The 19,697-nt window shown below is 58.2% G+C and overlaps 1 protein-coding gene across 5 annotated transcripts in view; it reads left to right on the top strand.

Moving 5' to 3' along the window:
• Positions 1-19,402, top strand: part of PLEKHM1 (pleckstrin homology and RUN domain containing M1) — a 44,745-nt gene extending 25,343 nt beyond the window's left edge. For 3 of the 5 annotated variants that reach the window (XM_053660369.1, XM_053660365.1, XM_053660359.1), the window contains 7 exons: positions 2,350-2,629; positions 4,756-5,676; positions 8,058-8,203; positions 11,335-11,528; positions 15,882-15,945; positions 16,413-16,609; positions 17,295-19,402. In XM_053660369.1, the coding sequence (XP_053516344.1) occupies positions 2,350-2,629; positions 4,756-5,676; positions 8,058-8,203; positions 11,335-11,528; positions 15,882-15,945; positions 16,413-16,609; positions 17,295-17,403 (1,911 nt within the window). In that variant the 3' untranslated portion in view covers positions 17,404-19,402. The remainder of the gene's footprint in view (positions 1-2,349; positions 2,630-4,755; positions 5,677-8,057; positions 8,204-11,334; positions 11,529-15,881; positions 15,946-16,412; positions 16,610-17,294) is intronic. The other 2 variants (XM_053660375.1, XM_037162120.2) reach the window with 2 other exon arrangements.
• The last annotated feature ends 295 nt before the right edge of the window (positions 19,403-19,697 follow it).

Genomic DNA, 19,697 nt, shown 5'->3' with positions numbered 1-19,697 from the left:
GCGGCGGACCGGTACCGGTCCGTGCCCTGTTGGGACCTGGCTGCACAGCCACAGGTGAGCGGCGGGCGCGCCCACAGAGCTTTGCTCTCACCTCCGCCTGAGCTCCGCCTCCCATTTCTCCTCCCCTGCCCTCCCCCTGCCTCCGCGGAAAACTTGTCTTCCATGAAACCGGTCCCTGGTGACAAAAAGGGTGGTGGCCACTGTACATAGATGACCCCTGAGCTGAGTCTCGGTGCATAGTGGTCCCATTTGGGTCATTAGCAGGGCCTGGGAGGTCACAGACCCCCGGGCGTGTGTGCCAGGCTGCGTGAGCGGCCCAGACCTCCAGGAGGTTGCTGCTGCCCATCTTCCTCAGGGAGTCCCCCTGAGTCTAAACGACCTCGTCAGGCTTTGTCCAGAATCCTGTGTTGTCAGTGGTCCCCTGCAGCCGCCCTCACTGGCATTGTCGTCACTGGCAGAAGGAAGCGGCTGCCTTGGCTGCGGGTTTTCAGAGGAAGTCCTGGAGGCCTCGCGCTGCGAGCCCCTGTGCCAAGCGCCTGACTCAGAGCCCTCCCTGTTGGCTGAAGGAGCCTTACAGCATCTGAATGAACTAACTTGTCTAAGCCAAGCCTTCTGGGGAAGCCCCAGCCCCGCTCCCCTTCCCTCTCTGTGGGAGCAGGGAGGGAAGTCCTGATTTAAGGGTTGGAAATAGCAACATCAGGTTGAGTCACACGAGGGCCGGTCCCACCCCGCTCGTGACTCATTTCCTCTGTGTAGACAGCCGTGTCCGGTGGCCCGGCCAGCTTCCTTGCCTATGCCCTTACACACTTACGCTCAGAAAGGCCGGGAGTGCTTGAAATAGCAGGGGAGAAAGGAGCTAGAATCCCTTCCCACAAGCCCCCGGCTCCAGACCCACTCCACGTCCCACAGCCAGTGAGCGATTTCAGACGTGGAGAGGGAGCCGCAGGAGGGGAAGGGTCTGGCCGCGGGGCCTCGGGCGCCTGCTCTGCAGTGGGGCGCAGAGGCGGGGCGGCCAGTCAGGACTCTGGGTCCTGCTCACCTTATCTCAAACCCGATAAGCAGGACCGAAAACACCTACATCCCTTAGACAAATGATGCTGGGAGCTGGATATCCGCAAAGAAGAGAATAAAGGTGACCCCTTCCTCACACCATACACAAAATTAACTCAAAATAGATCGTAGACCTAATTCTGAGAGCTAAAACTATAAAGCTCTCAGCAGAAAAGACAGGAGTAAATTAATCTTCGTGGCCTTGGGTTAGGCATTGGTTTCTTAGGTATAACACCAAAAGCACAGAGGAAAAAAAAAACAGAAATTGGACTTCATCAAAACTTTAAAATTTTGTGCCTCGAGGGGTGCCATCTAGAAAGTGAGAAGACAGCCTATAGAATTGGAGAACTTATTTGCAAATTATATTTGTTTTCTAGGGGGTCTGTTACAGAGTCCTGTAAATAGGATGGCCTAGAATGACAGGAATGCATTCTCTGCCAGAAGTCCAAAATCCAGACGTTGGCAGGGTTGGTTACTTCTGCAGTTCAGGGAAGACTCGGTTCCATGCTCTTCTCCAAAGAAGACGTTCAGGGGACCAGGAAACCCACGAGAAGATGCTCGGGGACATCAGACATTACAGACACAGACACAGGATGGCTGTAGTCAAACACACACACACACACACACACACACACACACGATAACAAATGCTGGAGAGGCCTTGGAGAAACCAAAACCCTCGTACGTGGCTGGTGGGAATATAAATGGTACAGCCACTTAGGAAAACAGTGTGGAAGGGCCTCAGAAAGCTAGCCCTGGTTACCGTTCATTTCACTCCTGGGTGTATAGCCAAGAGAGTAGAAAACACATCCACACAAAAATTTGCATGTGAATGTTCACGGCAGCATTATTCGTAATTGCCAAAGAGCAGGAAAAACCCAGGTGTCCATCAGCCGACAGGGGGATAAACAAAATGCGGTCCATTTGTCCATTGGAATATTATTTGGTGATGAAAAGGAATGAAGCACGTTTTTGCTACAACGTGGACGAACGCATTGTATTTTCCTAAGAGGAAAGAAGCCAGTTAAACATGGCCGTATGTTGTAAGATTTCATTTACATGAAATGTCCAAAATGGGAAACCTGTGGAAACAGAAAGCACATGATGAGTTGCCTGCCAAGAACCGAAGTGGCTGAGGAGAAAGAGGAGTGCGGGGTGATGGGAACGGAGTTGCCTTGTGAGTAACGAGAGTGTTCTCCACTTAGTGGTTAACGGTTGCCCAACTCTGCAAATATCTCAATGAAGGCGGTTAAAAAAAACCTTAAAAAATGGCCTATGTCTTTATTTCTTTCCTAATAGAAAGGCAAGAGCTGGATCTCGGAAGATGACTTCTACCGGCCCCCCCAGGAACGACCCCCAGGGAGTCCTTCCAGTCCGTCCGATAGCTCCGTGGCTTCTTCCGGGGGGTCTCCAGAGTCCACGCCTGGGTTCCTCAGGCATTTTTCTCAAGGGCCAAGAAAGAGCTCCTCCATGGGCGCCTTAGACGAAGCTTGCACGCCTTCCCTGGGAACCAGGAAGAGCAAGGCGGCCGCGGCGCGGGAGCCCAAGATCTTCCGGGTGGTGCACCGCAGGCAGATGGGTAGGTGGCCGCGGGGCTCGGGCGGCCTCCCTTCGGGGTCTGCCTTTTGGAAAGCAGCTCCGAAGTCCTCTCTTCCCTTACCGCTTGGGGGGTGACTTCTCACCAGAAAACCCTCATCCCGGAATGTAAAAAGGAGCCACCCTTACCGAGTCATTGACGAAAGCATTGCAGGGAAGGTACTTTGTTTTCGTACACAACTTTGCAAAGTAATGTCCCCAGTTACCTACAGAGTGCAGAACTACTGCTTCTTATATTGAAGTGGAAAATACTCTCCCTGAGACTACCCCGTAAATCTTGCTATACAGAACTCTTGATTCTGTCTGGGGACCAGAGCAAACCCTGCCTCTCGAAGGCCCCCAAGGTTCCTTCCCACAGCCGCTGTCTCACGTGGTTCATTTAACAGTTCTGGGGGCTTTATCAGATCAGTTCAGTGGCCTCCGTGTGCCGCTTGCACTGAGGCCGGCCCGATCTCCCCCCTGCCCCGCCCCGTGAAGTCCAGAATGCGCCCAATAACCATAACCTAATTTTCTGTAACCATCATAAGTGAACTTCCTCTTTCAATCAAACAAACAAGTGTGCTCTAGAGCCAAGCTCTTTCTCTCATTTTCTGTTTGCAGTGGCCCAGCCAAGAACTCTGGCCAGGTTCCTGGGGCCCTGGCATGGGGAGTGTGGGTACAGCCCTGGTCTCCGTGCTGGCTGCTTTTAGGTTTTTCTGCTGGCCAGCAGATTTGGTTGTAACCATGCTGGAGAAGGTGTGCTTTGTGCCTGGGTCACCAGGTTCCCTGAGGAGTGGGCAGACCCTCTGCAGTGGTCCAGGCTGGGAGAGGGGGAATTGTGTGCCCTCTGGTGGCAGACCCCCGGGAGCAGGGAGCTCTGAGCAGTGTGTGGCATATGGGCACATCCTCACTCATTCAGCAAATATTAACTGAGCACTGTGATGTGGCAGGCGCTAGGGACACCGCAGGAGAGAAAGCAAGGTCCCTGGCTTCATGGAAGAGACAGGAAGTGAGAAAATCAGCGAGCAGACATGGTATGGGCAGGCAGTCCTAACTGCTGTGGAGAACAAGTCGGGGAGTGCCGGCCGGAGTGCAGTGTTTCGTGCAGGGTGGCCCAGCAAGCCCCGCAGATCCGGCGCCATTTGAGGAGATGCGAAGGGAGGGAGGGAGCATCGGGCGAGCTCCGCGGTTCCCTCGCTGCGCTCCTGTGCCCAGTCCTGGGTCCTCTTCTCTGCCGACACCCACTTCCCAGCTGATCTCACCCGCTCTCGAGGACTTAATGCCGCAACTGCCCAGGTTTTATCTGTGAACCTTGACCGTGAACTTCACATTCAGCTCTCCATCTGCCCCACCCATGTCTAGGAGGCTTCTCTGAGGTGACATGTCCAGAAAGGACTTCTGATTCTCCCGTTCCACACCTGCTTCTCTGCTCATGTTCCTCGTGTCGTAACACGGCCAACTTCATCCTCCCAGATGCCGGGGCTGAACACCCTGGGAGTTACCCTTGGTCTTCTTTGCTTCACCCCACACATCAAACCCACCAGTAGATCCTGCCGCACACGCAGAGTCTCCCACTTCTCACACCTCTGCCTTCTTCTCACGGGTTCACTGACACCCCTGGCCTGGTTGGTTTGTTTTTTTTTTTTTTTTTTAGATTTTATTTATTCATTTTTTAGAGAGGGAAAGAAAGAGAGAATGAGAGGAAGAGAAATGGCAACGTGTGGTTGCCTGTCAAGTGCTTGGGTTGTGTGAACTTGGCCCACAACCCAAGCACGTGCCCTGACTGGGACTCGAACCAGCAACCCTTTGGTTCACAGGCTGGTACTCAATCCGCTGAGCCACGCCAGCCAGGGCCTTGGCCTGGGTTATGACAGCAGGCTCCGAACTGGTCTTTGACCCCTGTAGTTCTTCAACCTGGAGCCAGGATGACTCCCCCATTTAGAATATGTCAGATCACGTCCCTCTGCCTGACACCCCGCAGTGGCTGCTGTGTCCTTCAGAGCAAAAGTGCCTGGCTTGTGTCCCGGTGACAGTCACTTTGCACCCACAGGACAAAGGGCTCCACAGATTTTTTTCTTTAGGTGGTAAAGGGACAGGCCCATTGTCTAAAGTGCCTCTTTCTGCCTCCAGGACTGTCCAACCCGTTCCGGGGTCTCCTGAAGCTGGGCACCGTGGGGCGGCGGGGAGCGATGGGCATCTGGAAGGAGCTCTTCTGTGAGCTCTCCCCGCTGGAGTTCCGCCTCTACCTGAACGGCGAGGAGCGCACCTGCGTGGAGAACTGCTCGCTGCTGCGCTGTGAGTCCGTGGGGCCGGCCCACAGCGACGGCCGCTTCGAGCTGGTCTTCTCCGGCAAGAAGCTGAGCCTGCGGGCCTCCTCCCAGGACGAGGCCGAGGACTGGCTGGACCGGGTGCGGGAGGCCCTGCAGAAGTGCCGGCCCCAGCAGGAGGACGAGTGGGTGAACGTCCAGTACCCAGAGCAGCCTGACGGCCTCCCTGACGGCCCCCAGGGCGGCCTCCCCTCCCACTCGGACGCGCTCTCGGAGCCCGAGACCCTCCAGGGCACGCAGTTCGATTGGTCCTCTGCCCAAGTGCCCGAGCCAGACGCCATCAAAGAATCCCTCTTGTACTTGTACGTAGACAGGACCTGGACACCCTACATTTTTTCCCTGTCCTTGGAGTCCTTGAAATGCTTTCGCGTGAGGAACAATGACAAGATGTTGAGTGACAGCCACGGAGTTGAGACCATACGAGACATCCTGCCAGACACGAGCCTCGGGGGCCCATCCTTCTTCAAAATCATCACGGCCAAGGCTGTCCTGAAGCTGCAGGCCAGCACCACGGAGGAGGCCGCCTCCTGGAGGGATCTGGTGCGCAAGGTCCTGGCGTCCTACTTGGAGACAGCCGAGGAGGCAGTGACGCTGGGCGGGAGCCTGGATGAGAACTGTCAGGAGGTGCTGAAGTTCGCCACGGGGGAGAACGGCTTCCTGCTGCGGTACCTGGTGGCCATCCCCACGGAGAAGGGCCTGGACTCCCAGGGCTGCTTCTGTGCAGGTGCCGACTCGCCCTCCCGCCACCCCCAGCTCCCCAGCCTCCCTCTGTCTCCGGTGGGGGGGGTTCCTGTTTGAGGCTCTGCACCCCTTCCTGTCCCTCCTCCAGTGGCCCCATCCCACTCCTGGGGTGTTGCAGCAAATGAGGCTGCTTGCAGCTGTTGCAGCTGTGGCAGCAAAGCGCGTCTGCTCCTCCCAGCGCCCAGGGAGTTCCGGGGAGCGGGGCGCTCCACTGTCTTCATCGCCATATCACAGCATGATCGTATTATTGGGAGCAGGGGCGTGGTACCCTCTCACGAACTTTTGCCTGCTCTTACAAGTGCACACAATTTTTTTTTTAATTACAGAAATAGTCTCATGCTACTCAGCACTGTCCAGTACAACTTTCTGTGTTGATGGAAAGGTCATAGATTTCTGCTGAGCAATTCACTGGCTACAAGCCACCTGTGGCTATGGGTCCGTAAGATGTGACTAAAGAGCGGAATTTTTTATTTAATTGAAGTTGATTTAAATTTTTTAAATGTATTTATTTTTAGTTATTTTTAGAGAGAGGGGAAGGGAGGGAGAAAGAGAAACATCACTGTGTGGTTGCCTCTCCCGTGCCCCCCACTGGGGACCCGGCCCGCAACCCAGGCATGTGCCCCAACTGGGAACAGAACTGGAGACCTTTCCGTTCGCAGGCCGGCACTCAGTCCCCTGAGCCACACCAGCCAGGGCTGAAGTTGATTTAAATTTAAAAGGGCACCGTGTCTCGTGTCCACCGTGTTGGACAGCATAGCAGTATATATATTGTCCTGCAACTTGGATTTTTTTTCTAGTTAAAAATACATTGTGGACATTATTCCAAGTCAGTCCATCTTCTATGTCATTGTCATTGTCCAGCCTACCTCTGTGCTGGGTGTTGGGCCAGATGCTTCTCAAGTCTGTTTGGATCGTCCATTTAATCCTCACAACCACCCTGTAGGGATCGCTGCTACTCTTATCTCTGTCTGTAGCCGAGGAAACTGAGTCACAGGGCTGGTAAGAACCTGTCCCAGGTCCTCACAGGTGGTCAGTGGTGGAGCCAGGTGAGGACCGTGTTGGTCCCAGAGCCTGCGCTCTTCACAGGTCCCCATTGGCCCTCCTCTTCCTTGTTTTCAAGGCTGCCTGATACTCCACGGCTCACGTTCCATCTTTAGCTCTCCCCCTCAGTGGAACCAGCCACTTCCATCACCCCAGCCCTCCCGGTGAGCTGCTCGAAGCCTGCCTGCGGCAGAGCGTCCAAGCAACAGCCTCGGCTGCGAGTGGTGTGGGAGCAGTCCCGTTGGGGTGGGGCCGGTGGGACTGGAGGGGAAAGCCTGCTTCAGGTGTCTGGGAGGAAGTGGTCTGTGGTCAGTACCCTGGAGGGCGGGAGAAGCTAGACAGGGCAGAGCTTCCTGCAGAAAACTTCTTCAAGCCTCAGCCCTCCCACCTGGCGAGGCAGCTCGAGCTTGTGGGTGTGGATGAGTGCTGGCCAGGCTGGAAGGGACGGCTCTCGCTGTCCCTGCCACCCACCTGTGGGCAAGACTGGAACCCAGGAGCCTGGGCTTCCTCTCCGCCTGTAAGCACAGCTCAGGGGCCAGGCAGGCACCAAGCACTGCCACTTGGCTTGTTCTTCATAGTTAGTGGGGCACTTTCAAAACTGGTCTCATTTAAACTTTGTAATAACCCCACAGAATAGCCGGTAGTAGCCGAACTGTACAGATACCGGAATGAAACTCGGCAAAAGTTCAGTGAGGGTCAGGACGAGGTAACTGGTAAGCGGAGGAGTGGTCTTTCTAGTCCTGAGGCCGGAAGGGACTCTTTCCCCTGGCCCCGTGCGAGGGAGGCTGTGCACTGCTCAGGACTGGAGCCGGGCCCTTGCCTTGCCCGGGGCACACTGGCTCCCACTCCCTCTGCTCCCCGCCTGGGGGCACCCCCACTGAGGGGCTGCAGCTGGGCCCCACGCTGCCGCCCCGAGGACCCCAGCAGCTCTGGCTTCAGGCTGGCACCTGGCAGCGTCCAGACTGCCCCATGTCCCCAGCTCCTGCCCTGCTGGCCAAGGTCCTGCCTTTTGCTTCCTTTTCTGGGCCCCAGTGGCGGGACAGGCCAGGAGGAGGTCAGCACTGGTCAGCACGCAGCGGGGACACGGAGCGCAGGCTCCAGAACCAACAAAACCCAACTTTGGATTCTCGTGAAGATTAATGAATGGGGTTGACTCTGAGTGGCGGTGGTTCTCACCCTCGTACTCTTTTTTTTTTTTTTTCAACCTTTATACTCTCCTTAAATAGCAGGCCCTTCCACCTTAGTAGCTTCCTCCAAGTCACTGGGGAGCTGGCTCTGGCTGCACCGCTGCTCACTCCCCCACCATCTGCTCACTCTCCCCAGGCTGCTCCCGGCAGATCGGCTTCTCGTTTGTTCGACCCAAGCTCTGTGCCTTCTCTGGCCTCTATTACTGTGACTTCTGCCACCAAGACGATGCCTCAGTGATTCCAGCCAGGATCATCCACAACTGGGACCTCACCAAGCGCCCGGTAAGTCTCGAGCCCAGCCCATTATGGCCACACTGAAGGGGCTGCTGAATGGCAGAGAAATGGTCGCCCTCTCTGCTGCTGCTGGCCTCTGCAGGGAGGAGTTAGACTCTGGGGAGAGCAGGGTCACTGGTTCAGGCCCCTGATGGGGGGCCGCTGACCGAGAAGAAACTTGGTGTTTTCCTGTGGCCCCTGCGTGGAGCTCTTTCAGGGCCCGCCTTGGTCCTCAGGCGGGAATCCAAGGATGCTCTTCCCACGGCTACAGACAAAACTGTTTCAGGCACCAGCAACTGGATAGTTGGATGGATGGGTGGGTGGGTGGGTGAGTATGGAAGGATGGATGGATGTGGATGGATGGATGGATGGATGGGTGGACGGATGATGGATGGGTGGATGGAGGATGGGCTGGCCAGCCAGCTGCACTTCCCCTTGGAGCAGTCTGCCTTTTCCGTTGACGTAAAAAACGAATGGCAGTGACCGGGAAGCAAGACAGTTTTGCACTTCCTTTTACACACCGGAATCGAAGAGGGACCGGAATGAGGATGGCGTGAAGGTGGGAGAAAGCAAGGCAGGGACTGGACGACAGGACAGGTGACGAGACTGCGTGTGCTCGCGGGTGGTCACTCTGTAGGAGGAGGGGTCTGGTGAAGAGAGTCATTCCAAAGGTGCGTTCGCCCGGATGCACGGGCACAGGAGACAGGGCTCGCTTCAGGCCTAGGTAAACCTTCCACTAAAGAAGTCACAGGCCTGGGGCGCGGCTCTGCAGGTAGTCACGGTGACCTGCCTGGACAGCAGTTGAGGACCAGATTGGCGTGTGAGGTTACTTCCCGTAAGAGTCGGCACCGTGCACGTATTATATTTGCATACACATCTGCTCCTGTCAAGTCGGGCTGTGCCAGACTCTTACTGCTTTCAACATGCTGTGTTCACTTACTATTGTGTCTTCCGTACTTGTGTCCACCAGCCCCTTCTGACTAAGATGCCCTCCACGATCAGTCAGGGTTCCTGTCCTCCAGCTGCGTTTGCCCACTTTTCTGGCTGTGTTACCAGGAGCAAATGATTTAATTTCCGCTTCCTCACCTGGAAAGGGGGTTAACAACTGCCCATTTCAGGCTTGTGTGAGGACTGAAGGGGACAGTGCCCTCCGGGCACTTCAATGGCACCTGACATCAACGCCCGTCCCCTCTCCTAGGGCACGGCCCTCCTCCTGCCCCTTGTTCTCTCACCAAAGTGCGGGGAATGTGATCCTGAGGGTTCATGCCACCCCAGCCTCTCTGCAGCCCCGCTGGGGACAGCAACCCCAAAGGTATCAGCTTCACTTTGGCTTTTTTTGTCGGTTACGTCGTCCCCACCCTTACCCTCAGCATCAAGTATTTGACTAACAACATGGAGAAAATCAAACCTCAGAATCACCACAGATGCAAAGAACCCTGTGGCCACAGAGCGCTCGGCGTCCACAGCACCCGGATGCTTCCACTGAGCTACCTCCTCATCCGTTGCTGTAATTCTTGTACCACTTCCTCCTTCCAGCCAGAAAATTACAGTGCTCTTCTCGGCACATCTGAGATTGGGAAATGCAAACTAGACAGTGGCCGGCTCGCAGGTTGGGGGCCTCACTGCTCACCATGACCACTCAGGTTGACCCACTTGGGTGAGGCCTGCCGGGCACTTGGCAGGGTGTGAGGCCAGGGCGGGGCTGCTCTCTTTCTCCGTCTCCCCCGCACCCATGGGATAGAAACCCTAGTCCCTAGGGAGCACAAGGCCTGAGGCTGAGTCGTGGGCAGGGCCTGGCCGGGGCTGAGGCACAGCAGCTAGATCCAGGTCGCTGGGGCTTTGCCACTGGCCGGGGGCTGGTACCTCCGGGAAATGGGACAGAAGGAGTTGCCCATACTGGGGGAGGCGAGAGATGCCCATGGAGCTGGTGGTAGACCAAAGGCCACAAGTCTCCCCAGCCCACTGTGCCATTCCCAACCCTCCAGGGGGCAGGCAGCTGGTCCGCAACACACACTCAGAGTCGGGTGGCAGTCCCATTCACCAGGATACCCTACTGCCGCCCTGCCAGGAGCTTACCTGGATCATTCTTTAAACTCCAAATCATCCCAGGAGACAAGTGCTTTATTTTTTCCTTTATACATATGAGGAAGCTGAGTCGCAGAGAGATTAAGGCAGGTTCACAAGGTCACACAGCTGGGAAGCAGTAGAGCCGGGATTCAAGCGCCAGTCTGCCTTGAAAGCCGGACTCCTAACTGCCGCCCAGTAGTTGACAGTGGAGAGTGTCTCCTCTCTCCTGTTCCTGTGACAGCAAGGGGACGACCTCGGGAGAAAGGGCCCTGCTAGTGTGTGTGGAGGGAGTCCTGGTGGCAGGTTAGGCCTGGTCTCCACTTCCTGCAGGTGGGCCAGGTAAGCGTCTCGAGCTTCTCTGAGCCTCAGTTTCTTCCTCGATAAAGTAGAAACGATGGCACCTTCCCCTTCGGGTTGTTACGAGGAGGAAGAAAAGATGTGGTCAAGGTCCTCAGCCCAGTGTCTAGCAAACAGTAGGAGCTCAACAATTGGCCTCGGCACTGGGGTGGGGCCTGAGGGTAGAACCTTTATGCCCTGTCAGGTCTGAGATTGGCCGCTGGAGTCTGGGGAGGCTGGGGGAGCCTTAGGGGTGCTTCCGGCGAGAGCGGAGGGAAGTGGGGAAGCCTCTCGCTAAGCCATGTCTGATCTGTGGCTTCCTGTGGTCGGTTCCTGACCCAGATCAGGTCTCCTGCTCCCGCGTCAGCTCGGGGGACGTGCCTGTTTCCTTTAGGTAGGAACATGGAGGCTGGGAGGAGGGGGAGAAGTGGGAAAAGTCCCTGAGGCCCCGGGGAGAGGGGCCCCTCTCTCGTCCCCACCAGCGTGGTCTGCGGGGCGGCAGCTGGTGCCACGGAGGGAGAGAAGGTGCGAGGGTCACACCTTCTCAGATCAGCTGGGTTCGCATCTTGGCCTTGATGAGTCACTGCCTCCCTCTGAACCTCAGTCTCTTCATCTGTAGAATGAAGGTGGCCCTTGTAGGGTAAGTGAGGGAGCGAGTGGGTGACACAGTGCCCGGCCCGGGGCTGGGCACTGAGCGGCCTTTCTCGCTCACCCCCACCGCCTGGTGGTGCCCCCAGATCTGCCGGCAGGCCCAGAAGTTCCTGACGCAGATCCGGGCCCATCCGCTCATCAACCTGCAGCTGGTGAACCCATCTCTGTACGAACACGAGGAGCAGATGCATCTCATCGGGCAGAGCCGGGAACAGCTGAAGCTGCTGGGCGATTACCTGGGCCTGTGCCGAAGCGGAGCCCTGAAGGAGCTAAGCAAAAGGTGAGCAGCCTGGACAGGGGCACACACGGACGGACGCGCCTCCTCGGCAGAAACGCCAGGGGTGGGGGAGGGGCGAGCCCCGCCCACTGGGTTTGGGGATTACCACGTGCTTTAGGAGCGGCTTTTAATGGTTCAGATAGTCATTCATTCATTCATTCATTCATTCATTCAACAAATATTTATTGGGAACATACTAAGTGCCCGGCACTGGGCTAGGTGTATGGGACAGCACCCAGAGGGAGAGAGGCCTGGCCCTCCCCTCTTGAAGGGAAGGCCACTGCTGGGGCTGAGGCCGGGAGGGAGCGGGGGAGGTGCCCGCCTCTAGAGAGGGGCGCATCTGGCTGGAGGGGGACGGGGAGAGAAGACTTCCTGTGGGAACTGACGTCTAAGGCGCGAGCTGAAGAATAGAGAAGCAGGAAAGAGTGTTTGAGGGGGAAGCAGTGATGTACGTGAGGCCCCTTTGTGGAAAGCACAGGGACATTTTCAGAGGGAGCAAAGAGGGAAGTGGGGTGTGTGGTGATGGGAAGGCTGGAGAGGCAGGTGGGGGCCAGGCCACAGAGGGCTGGTGGCCCTGTCTTCTCGCTTCGCCGGCCAGCCCGCCAGCCCTTGGCTGCTGCTCCGCTGTCCGGGGCAGCCTCCCTCCCACAGTCCTCAGGAGAGGGCAGAGATTGGGGCGGGCTCTCAGGATGCCCTTTAAGAAGCTTCAGGGGGGGCAGCACAGGGGTAGAAAGTGATGCTGAGCTTGGACTTGGAGGCTCTTCCTGTGCCTGTCAGGAACACCTCCCAGCCTCCAGGTTGCAGCCCAGGCTGTGGCCCTTGGTGGGACCGGGCCATTCCGAGACCCTGAGGAGGACAGGCCTCAGCCAGAGGAGCTGGTGCTGGTCGCCCAGCTGGGCTTCACTGCTCTGCTCTCGGGAGCTGGAGCCGCTCACCGGCCCCTCCACGTTTCCCCTGCAGCCACTCCTGCCCACGGGGCCCGCGCAGAGATGCCTTGTCCTGTGGGCTGGGCCTCCTTGGTCCAGCTGCCATCCTCCCAGAGCCGCTCCTGCTGGCTCCTCGGGGCCAGGCCGGTGCCCCGTGAGGTCCCCTGGGCCTCAAAAGGAGGCGCTGCTGCAGAGAGCCGTCTCTGAGGCAGAGGTCCGCTCCACGGGGCCTGGAGGAACAGCCCCCTGGGGCCATCATGAGGGACCCTAGAAGGCTGCCTCCCTGGGTGGGAGGCTCTGCCCCCTCAGCCGTCAGCTGGGTGCCTGGACCTTTACTCACTCCCCTGCTTTCTGAAAATCCAGGACCTGGGGCTCCAGAATCTGTCCCCCTACTTCCCCCGACCCCATGACCAGCGTGGGGAAATCTCTGGGGTCACATGGGACCTCGTCACCTGACCCAGGTGTCAAGGAGTCTCTGCAGACCTGAGTAGACTAGCCGCCTGCAGGAGGCTCCTGTCCCCGCCCTGACTGACCTGTGCTGAGCACTAGGGCCAGTCCTTCTGGCCTCCTTCTCCCCTGCTCTGTACGCCTGCTGCTGCACCTCAGCCCCCAGGAGCGCTGGGCTGAGACTGCGGGAGTCCCACTGGAGAAGCAGCACGGCAGGGGCAAACTGGAGAGGACTGTCCACCGGGGCTCCCACCATGCAACTCCAGAGTCGCTTCCGTTCTCCGAGCCTCAGCTCGCTTGTCTATAAAATGGGCAAGTCAACCCTGCATTCACGTGGTCTTCCCGAGCTGTGGTGAAGGCGGCAAGGGGGCTTGGAGTCTGGGGAGGGACACAGACGGGGACAGAGGGCCCTGGGTCCGAGTGGCCTGTGTCGTGAGAGAGGGCCCCTGACCTGGGCAGGGCCCTGAGGGCAGGGGCAGCTCTCAGAGGAAATGACATCTGAGCTGAGGGTTTGCAAAGACAGTATTCAAACAGGAGGAGAGAGAATCGGGCGGAAAGTTGGGACACTCTCCCCTCCCTGTCACAGCGCCTTTGGTACTGTTGGGCAGGCTTCCAGCCCTCACTCTGTCCCCACACGCAGGAGACCAGCGATGGCACAGCACGCGTGGCATCCCGTGTATCGTGAACAGGGGCTCAGGGGAACTAGGAGAAGAGGGGCGATGGGAGGGCCCAGCTTTCCTAGCTAAGGTGGCCCGTGCGTGGAGGGGGATGGGAGTGTGGCTCCCCAGGGTCTGCAAGGGCTTCGTGCCACCGGACCGTGGGTGTGTGCCCACCAGAGGCATCTGGGTTGTATCCTGCCAACACCGGGGAGCCGCTGAAGGGTGTCGAGCAAGGGACTGTCACATTCTGGTCAGGCGTTTAGAAAAGACCCAGTCTGGCAGCAGCAGTAGAAATCCGCCCAAGAGGTGAGGCAGCCTGGACTGAGTCGTCCAGGGCAGGAGGTGAGAAGACAAGGAGGGCAGAGAGAGAACAGGCGGGTCTTGGCTGCGGGACCCCTGTTCTCTCCAAGGACCCGCCCAGGGCTACCACCAGCAAGGGGAGCTCCTCCCGCCTCCGTTGTGGGGCCTCTTTGAGTGGGACAGGCCCAGGGACGGCGGCTGACACGGAAGGCCTCAACCTGGCTGGGCCCCCAGGCTTCTGTGACTGTGAGCAGAGGGCAGATGAGAGATGTGACTCTCCAGCCAAATCAGCCCCACCTTTCCTTCCAGCTCAGGGACAGCCTGTGCAGTCCCCGCCCCCTTTGTTTTCCTGGTGATAAGTGGGGGCTTCCTGTTCCCAGAAAGCTGGGATTTTCCTAGGGAGACCAGCGTAGCGAGCCCAGCGTCCGGCCAGCAGCGTCCTCACCCTGCAGAACACACTGTAGCCTGCCTGGCTGCCTGGTGGGACCTGCCGTCTCCAGCCTGGATTGGGCTCCCCCCAGATCATCACTGAGGCCGTGGAGTGAGCTGTGGCCAAGCCCCCACTGCAGACACCCCGGGGCCTGGCCCTGTCCTGACCCTGGATAGTCAGAGCCCCCTGGGGCAGATTTCCAAGCTTCCTCAGACTTGGAGCATTACCCCCAGAACCCTGGCAGCACACACACAGGGCCAGGCTGGCTTTGTACCAGGGGACCGAGGGTCTGCAGGTGTTTCCTCTCCGTCCTGCAGGATGTAACCCTCAGGATCTGCCACTCTCTCCGGGCAGAAACCAGCTGGTGGTTGAGCCTCATCCTTTGCCTCCCCGCCTCCCTGCCTCCTGCCTCCCTGCCTCCCCACCCCCCCACCCCGCCTCCGAAATGGGATCTGCCAAGGTGCTTAGGGCAGGTCTCAGTTCCTCTCACATAGCAGCGAAACCAGATGCTTGAATGTCTGTCCCTCGGCGAGGCCAGGGCTACAGGAGGGCAGGAGCCACGTCCTGTGCATTTCCGTCCCCTGCACTGTCCCTGATGAGCGATGGTGGCAATGATGACCACAGCTAAGTAAGCACCGCCCCCCCCCATGGATGCAGGCTCTGGGGGCAAACTCCTGCATTCAGACGGCCGCCCCTCAGCAGCCCTTACCCGACCTCTGTGCCTCCGCGTCCTCGCCTTCCCAGAGGGGGCGCTAGTTCTCCCAGTGCCAGCCCCGCGGAGCCACTGTGGGATGGAGTGTGCGTGTGTGTGCGTGTGTGAGCACACGCACCCCAGCCCGGCTCCCGGGACCGGCCGTAGTTTTAGCCTTACCGAGATACAGCTGACAAAAGGGTAAGGTATTCGCAGTGTGCGGCACGACGAGCTGTGCGGAGGCCTCGTGAGGGGACTCCTCCTGTCTGGGTAATGAACCCTCGCATCCCCTTACTTATTTATTTCGTTTAGTTATTTGTGCATAAATAATTTTTAAAGATTTTATTTATTTATTTTCAGAGCGGGTCAGGGAGGGAGAAAAAGAGGGAGAGAAACATCTATGGGTTGCTTCTCACACACCCCTTGCTGGGGACCGGCCTGCAACCCAGGCATGTGCCCTGACTGGAATCGAACCAGCGACCTTTTGATTCTCAAGTTGGCGCTCACTCCACTGAGCCACACCAGCCAGGGTTGTTCATAAATTTTTTTCTGGTGAGAACATTTAAGTTCTACTCTTGGCAATTATGCAGTACAAGTTTATCAAGTATAGTAGGTAATTATTCATTGTTTACTATGTGCAACGCCCTGTGCCAGGTGCTTTAAATAAATTATTTAATCCTCAAAACAGCTCCATTTCTCAGGTGAGGAAACCCGAGGCTCGGGCGGTTAAGTAACCAGCCCAGGGTCTCAATGGCAAGTCAGCCGCCTGGAAGCCCGGGTTCCGGCCCCTGCTGGTGGGCTGTGCCCTTTGCCACCACCCCACCCAGGCGGCAGGTGTGGGTGCCTGGTCGGTCGGGGAACAAAAACAAACCCTTCTAAGGAGCCCTCGTGTTTTCTTTGCAGGCTCGGCCACAGGAATTATCTCTTGGAGTCTCCCCACAAGTACAGCGTCGCCGACCTCCAGCAGGTGAGCAAGCCACGCCTCCAGGCCTCTCTAGAGGGCCCTGCACCTGGAGAAACCTGGAACAGAGAGGGGGTGGCAGGGCGGCGTTGTCTGCATTCACTGCACCCAGACAGCCACCCTCAGCTTCTCAGAACCTCAGGGCGGGCGTCCCACTGTCCCTGCGTCCGGGGGCAGTGAGTGAGCCCCCAGCCCCCCCATAACAAGCAAGCACTCTGGCAAAGGCCAAAGTCACAGGGCGACAGTTCGAGACACCCCTGCCCTGGAGGAAGGGAAGAGTGGACTGGGGTTCCGTCTGTCAGTCCTGTTACCCCAGTGGGCACCAGGGCTGGATGCCCGTGTTGCTCGTCTTGGTTTGGGGAGGGTTTCCTGCCCACGTGGGGTGACACTGCTGTCAGAGTAGGAGTGTTGTAGGCAGGGCGCCAGGAGCGGCAGCGGGCCACGCTTTGCAGATGACCTTGGCCTCCGCACAGCTCCCTAAAAGGCTTGGCGGCCTGCGTGTGCCCCGACAGATCTCCGAAGGGACGTACGAAGGGTTCCTCAAGGCCCTGATCGAGTCCGCCTCCCAGCACGTCTACCACTGCGACCTCTGCACCCAGCGCGGCTTCATCTGCCAGATCTGCCACCACCGCGACATCATCTTCCCCTTTGAGTTCGACACCACAGTCAGGTGTGTAGGACACCCAGCAGCTCCCCACCCCCCGTCCTGCCCACCGCGGACCCCAGCGTTCGAGGAAGGCTTGTCCAGAGCAGCTGATGCCCTGGGCAGGCACGGCCAGCCCCCGTCCAGCTCTGGGACAAGTCAAGCCCTCACAGGACACTGTTGGCTCGAGGGGGTTGGGGGTGCCTTTCTAGGCCTCAGTTTTTGTCACCCACAAATGGGTTGAAGGGGGATTGAATGAGTTACTGCCCTGGCTGTGCCTCTGCTCCTGGCGTGGTCGTTCTTGTCCCCAGTCACCACTCATTATCAGAAGCCTCCAAATGGACAAATTCATTCAGCAAATCTTCATTCCAGCCCACATGGGAGTGGAAATCTGAACTGGCGGGCACAGCAACTCATTTTCAGTAGGCGCTCCCTGGCCCAGATTCAGCCCCTGAACAGAATAGGGCTGAGTTTTCCTGACTGCAGTGGCTCAAACATAGGCAAGAAGTCAGTGAGTCTTAGCTGCATTTATTTAAAAATGAAACAGAGGGTGCCAGCGTGCCTCCATCCATGACCTTGGGGAAACTTTACTGCAGGGACGTGGGCAGAACGCTGCCCGGCTATGGGCTCTGTCCAGGAGCACTGGCCGCCTCCGGCCCCAGGGCGGGCCTCCCACCCATCCTTACAGGCAGCACTTGCCGCTTTCTCCCAGGTGTGGTGAATGCAAGACCGTCTTCCACCAGACGTGCCAGGCCGTGGTGAAGGGCTGCCCCCGCTGTGCCCGCCGGCGCAAGTACCAAGAACAGAACACTCTCACCTAACCCGGTCTCCTGCCCCCGCTCAGAGGCCTCGGCTGAGGCTTCAGCTCAGCCATCCCAGCCGGGTTTGCTGTGAGCCCGGGTGCTCCCTCAAGGTGTCACGGCTGCCTCCCGTGTCAGGAAGCCCCAGATGTGACCAGAGCACATGCCTGCCAGAGGGGCCCTTGATGATGCACCCCCTCCTGCTCCGGGAGGTGGGGACGCCAGCAGAACCCCCTTGTTTGGGGTGCTGGGGCGGGGGCTTTGCACTAACCAGGGCCTGGCTGACTGCACTAACCAGGGCCTGGCTGACCGCACTAAGGTGGCGCCTCCGTCAGGACGGTTCACACTCTGGGGACAACAAGACTTGGGACACATCTTCAAATTCACATTCCTGATTAAAAGGTCTAGTTTTTTAAGGTGGGTTTTCCCCCCTTCATATTTCAACAGAAACTATTTTTTTATTCTTAACCTTACAAGTCACCCAAGAAATCCAGATATCCTTACCCTGAGCAAACACACTGGTGCTGCTCAGGCCTGGTCGGCAGATGGGTGGGTGGCTGGACCAGCTGGCCAGCCGCTTGCTGCCAGAGCTGCAGTGCAAGGTGCCAAATGGCCAGGCGGGCGGGGTCAGACCTGATGACCAGCCTCTTCCTCTCCCTCTTCACTCCCCGCCCCCGCCCTGCCCACCCGAAAAGCCCACCGGTTTCTCTGTCCTGGACTTGGGTCCCTGCAAGGAAAGGGTGACTCAGAACCAGCACTGCCAGCACTTTGGGCCTTCCTCCGTCCAGGGAAGGGTCATCGTCTCGCCCGCCCCTCAGCCCCGTGCGCTCCCCACTCCTACCCTACACGCGCGCAGCAGGGTGCTGCTGCAGACACCCCGGGGACCCACCCCTGCCGGGACGGAGGCAGGCTGCACCCACAGAGAAGGCCGTGAGCCCAGGCTGGGGGCGAGTCTCACGCGCACAGTGGAGCAGCAACCCGTCCTCCCACGAAGTGCCAGCCCGGCTGCTGGGACCTGCAGGGACCTGCGGGAGAAGGTCTGCGGCAGGCAGGGTGCCTCACCTCTGTGTACAAAGCCATGCGTTCACATAGCTTTGCTGGACTGGCCCCAGCGGGGCAGGGCTATGCTGCTCGAGACTGCGCTGGAGCGCATCACCATCGAAGAGGTGGAGGTGGGGTGGGAGTCTGGAATGGTTTTCAAGTGATATTTAGACCCTTGGGGTTTGGGGGAATCTGGGTGTGATTTCTCTGCTGCCTTCCCCCACCTCTCCTGAGCCCAGCCGGCTCCCCTCAGGTCTGGGGTCCTCTGGCCATCTCACATACACTCAGCCTGAGATCGGAGACCTCAGGTGGAGACCCGCCTGCCCCAACCAAGAGATGAACCTACTCCCACCTTTCGCTTGGGGTGATTCGGCTGCTGAGTCACCTGCCTAGCTCTGAGGAGCTGGATAAATTGTGCAATAGGACAGAGGAAGTGCTAGGCAGCTGGGGGAGGGGCTGCCACAGAACCTCTCTGTCCCCTCGGAAGAAGGCACACACCTGTACCCAGGGCTCCAAAGCCTCCGGAACTGGAAAGCGGGTCCCCTTGCCTCATCCCACCCCTCACAGTGGCATTAATGCTCCACTGGGGGCACAGCCTGATCGGAGCCCAGATCGCCCCAGGTCCCAGGTGGGTGGTGTCCCCTGTGCCCTGCCCTGTCTCCTGGGGCCTGTGAGTATATCCACTCCAGAACGTGCTCGAGGAGGCGGCAGGAGTGAGGTCCCCCCCTCCAGACCAGTAGCATTAGCACGGACCCCCTGCCCATCACCCAAAGCTGCTGATGCTTTCTGATGAGCTAACCTTTACCCCCTCACTTCCAATGGAAAGCTGACGTGAACCTCACTCTTTTTAACATGTCATTTTATGCAATAAACTTTGCAGCCTGGGGCCCCAGCCCCGAGAAGTGCTTTGCCATGTACTGAAGGAACTGCTGCTGTGTGATTTTTGAATGATTTTGCAGTAAAAACCTGGTATTTCTAATCTCTGGTCTGGCTTCTGAATCCTAATGCTGCCGCTGACTTGGGGAGAGACCTGGGCCATCCACTACCAGTCTGATAGAGCCTCCCCTCTCCTGTTCGTCTCTGGGCACAGCAGAGGGGGGTGGGAGGAGGGCAAACATTTGCAGGCAGGGGGCTCGTGTGCCAGCAGTGGGCGTGGAGGAGGGGGCAGTAACAGGTTTGGCATACATCCCACCCTTGCTCTGAGGAGGCAGAGCCCCCGTGGGGTCAGATTTCCGGGACTTCCGGGAGGTTTACGCAAGGTACACTCGTAGGTA

Source organism: Artibeus jamaicensis, unplaced genomic scaffold, assembly GCF_021234435.1.
Source record: "Artibeus jamaicensis isolate MK-2021 breed Jamaican fruit bat unplaced genomic scaffold, CSHL_Jam_final contig_2259, whole genome shotgun sequence".
In the NCBI taxonomy this organism is placed as follows: Eukaryota; Metazoa; Chordata; class Mammalia; order Chiroptera; family Phyllostomidae; genus Artibeus; species Artibeus jamaicensis.
The sequence above is the reverse complement of the archived record's forward strand: the minus strand, read 5'-3'. Positions and strand labels throughout refer to the sequence as shown.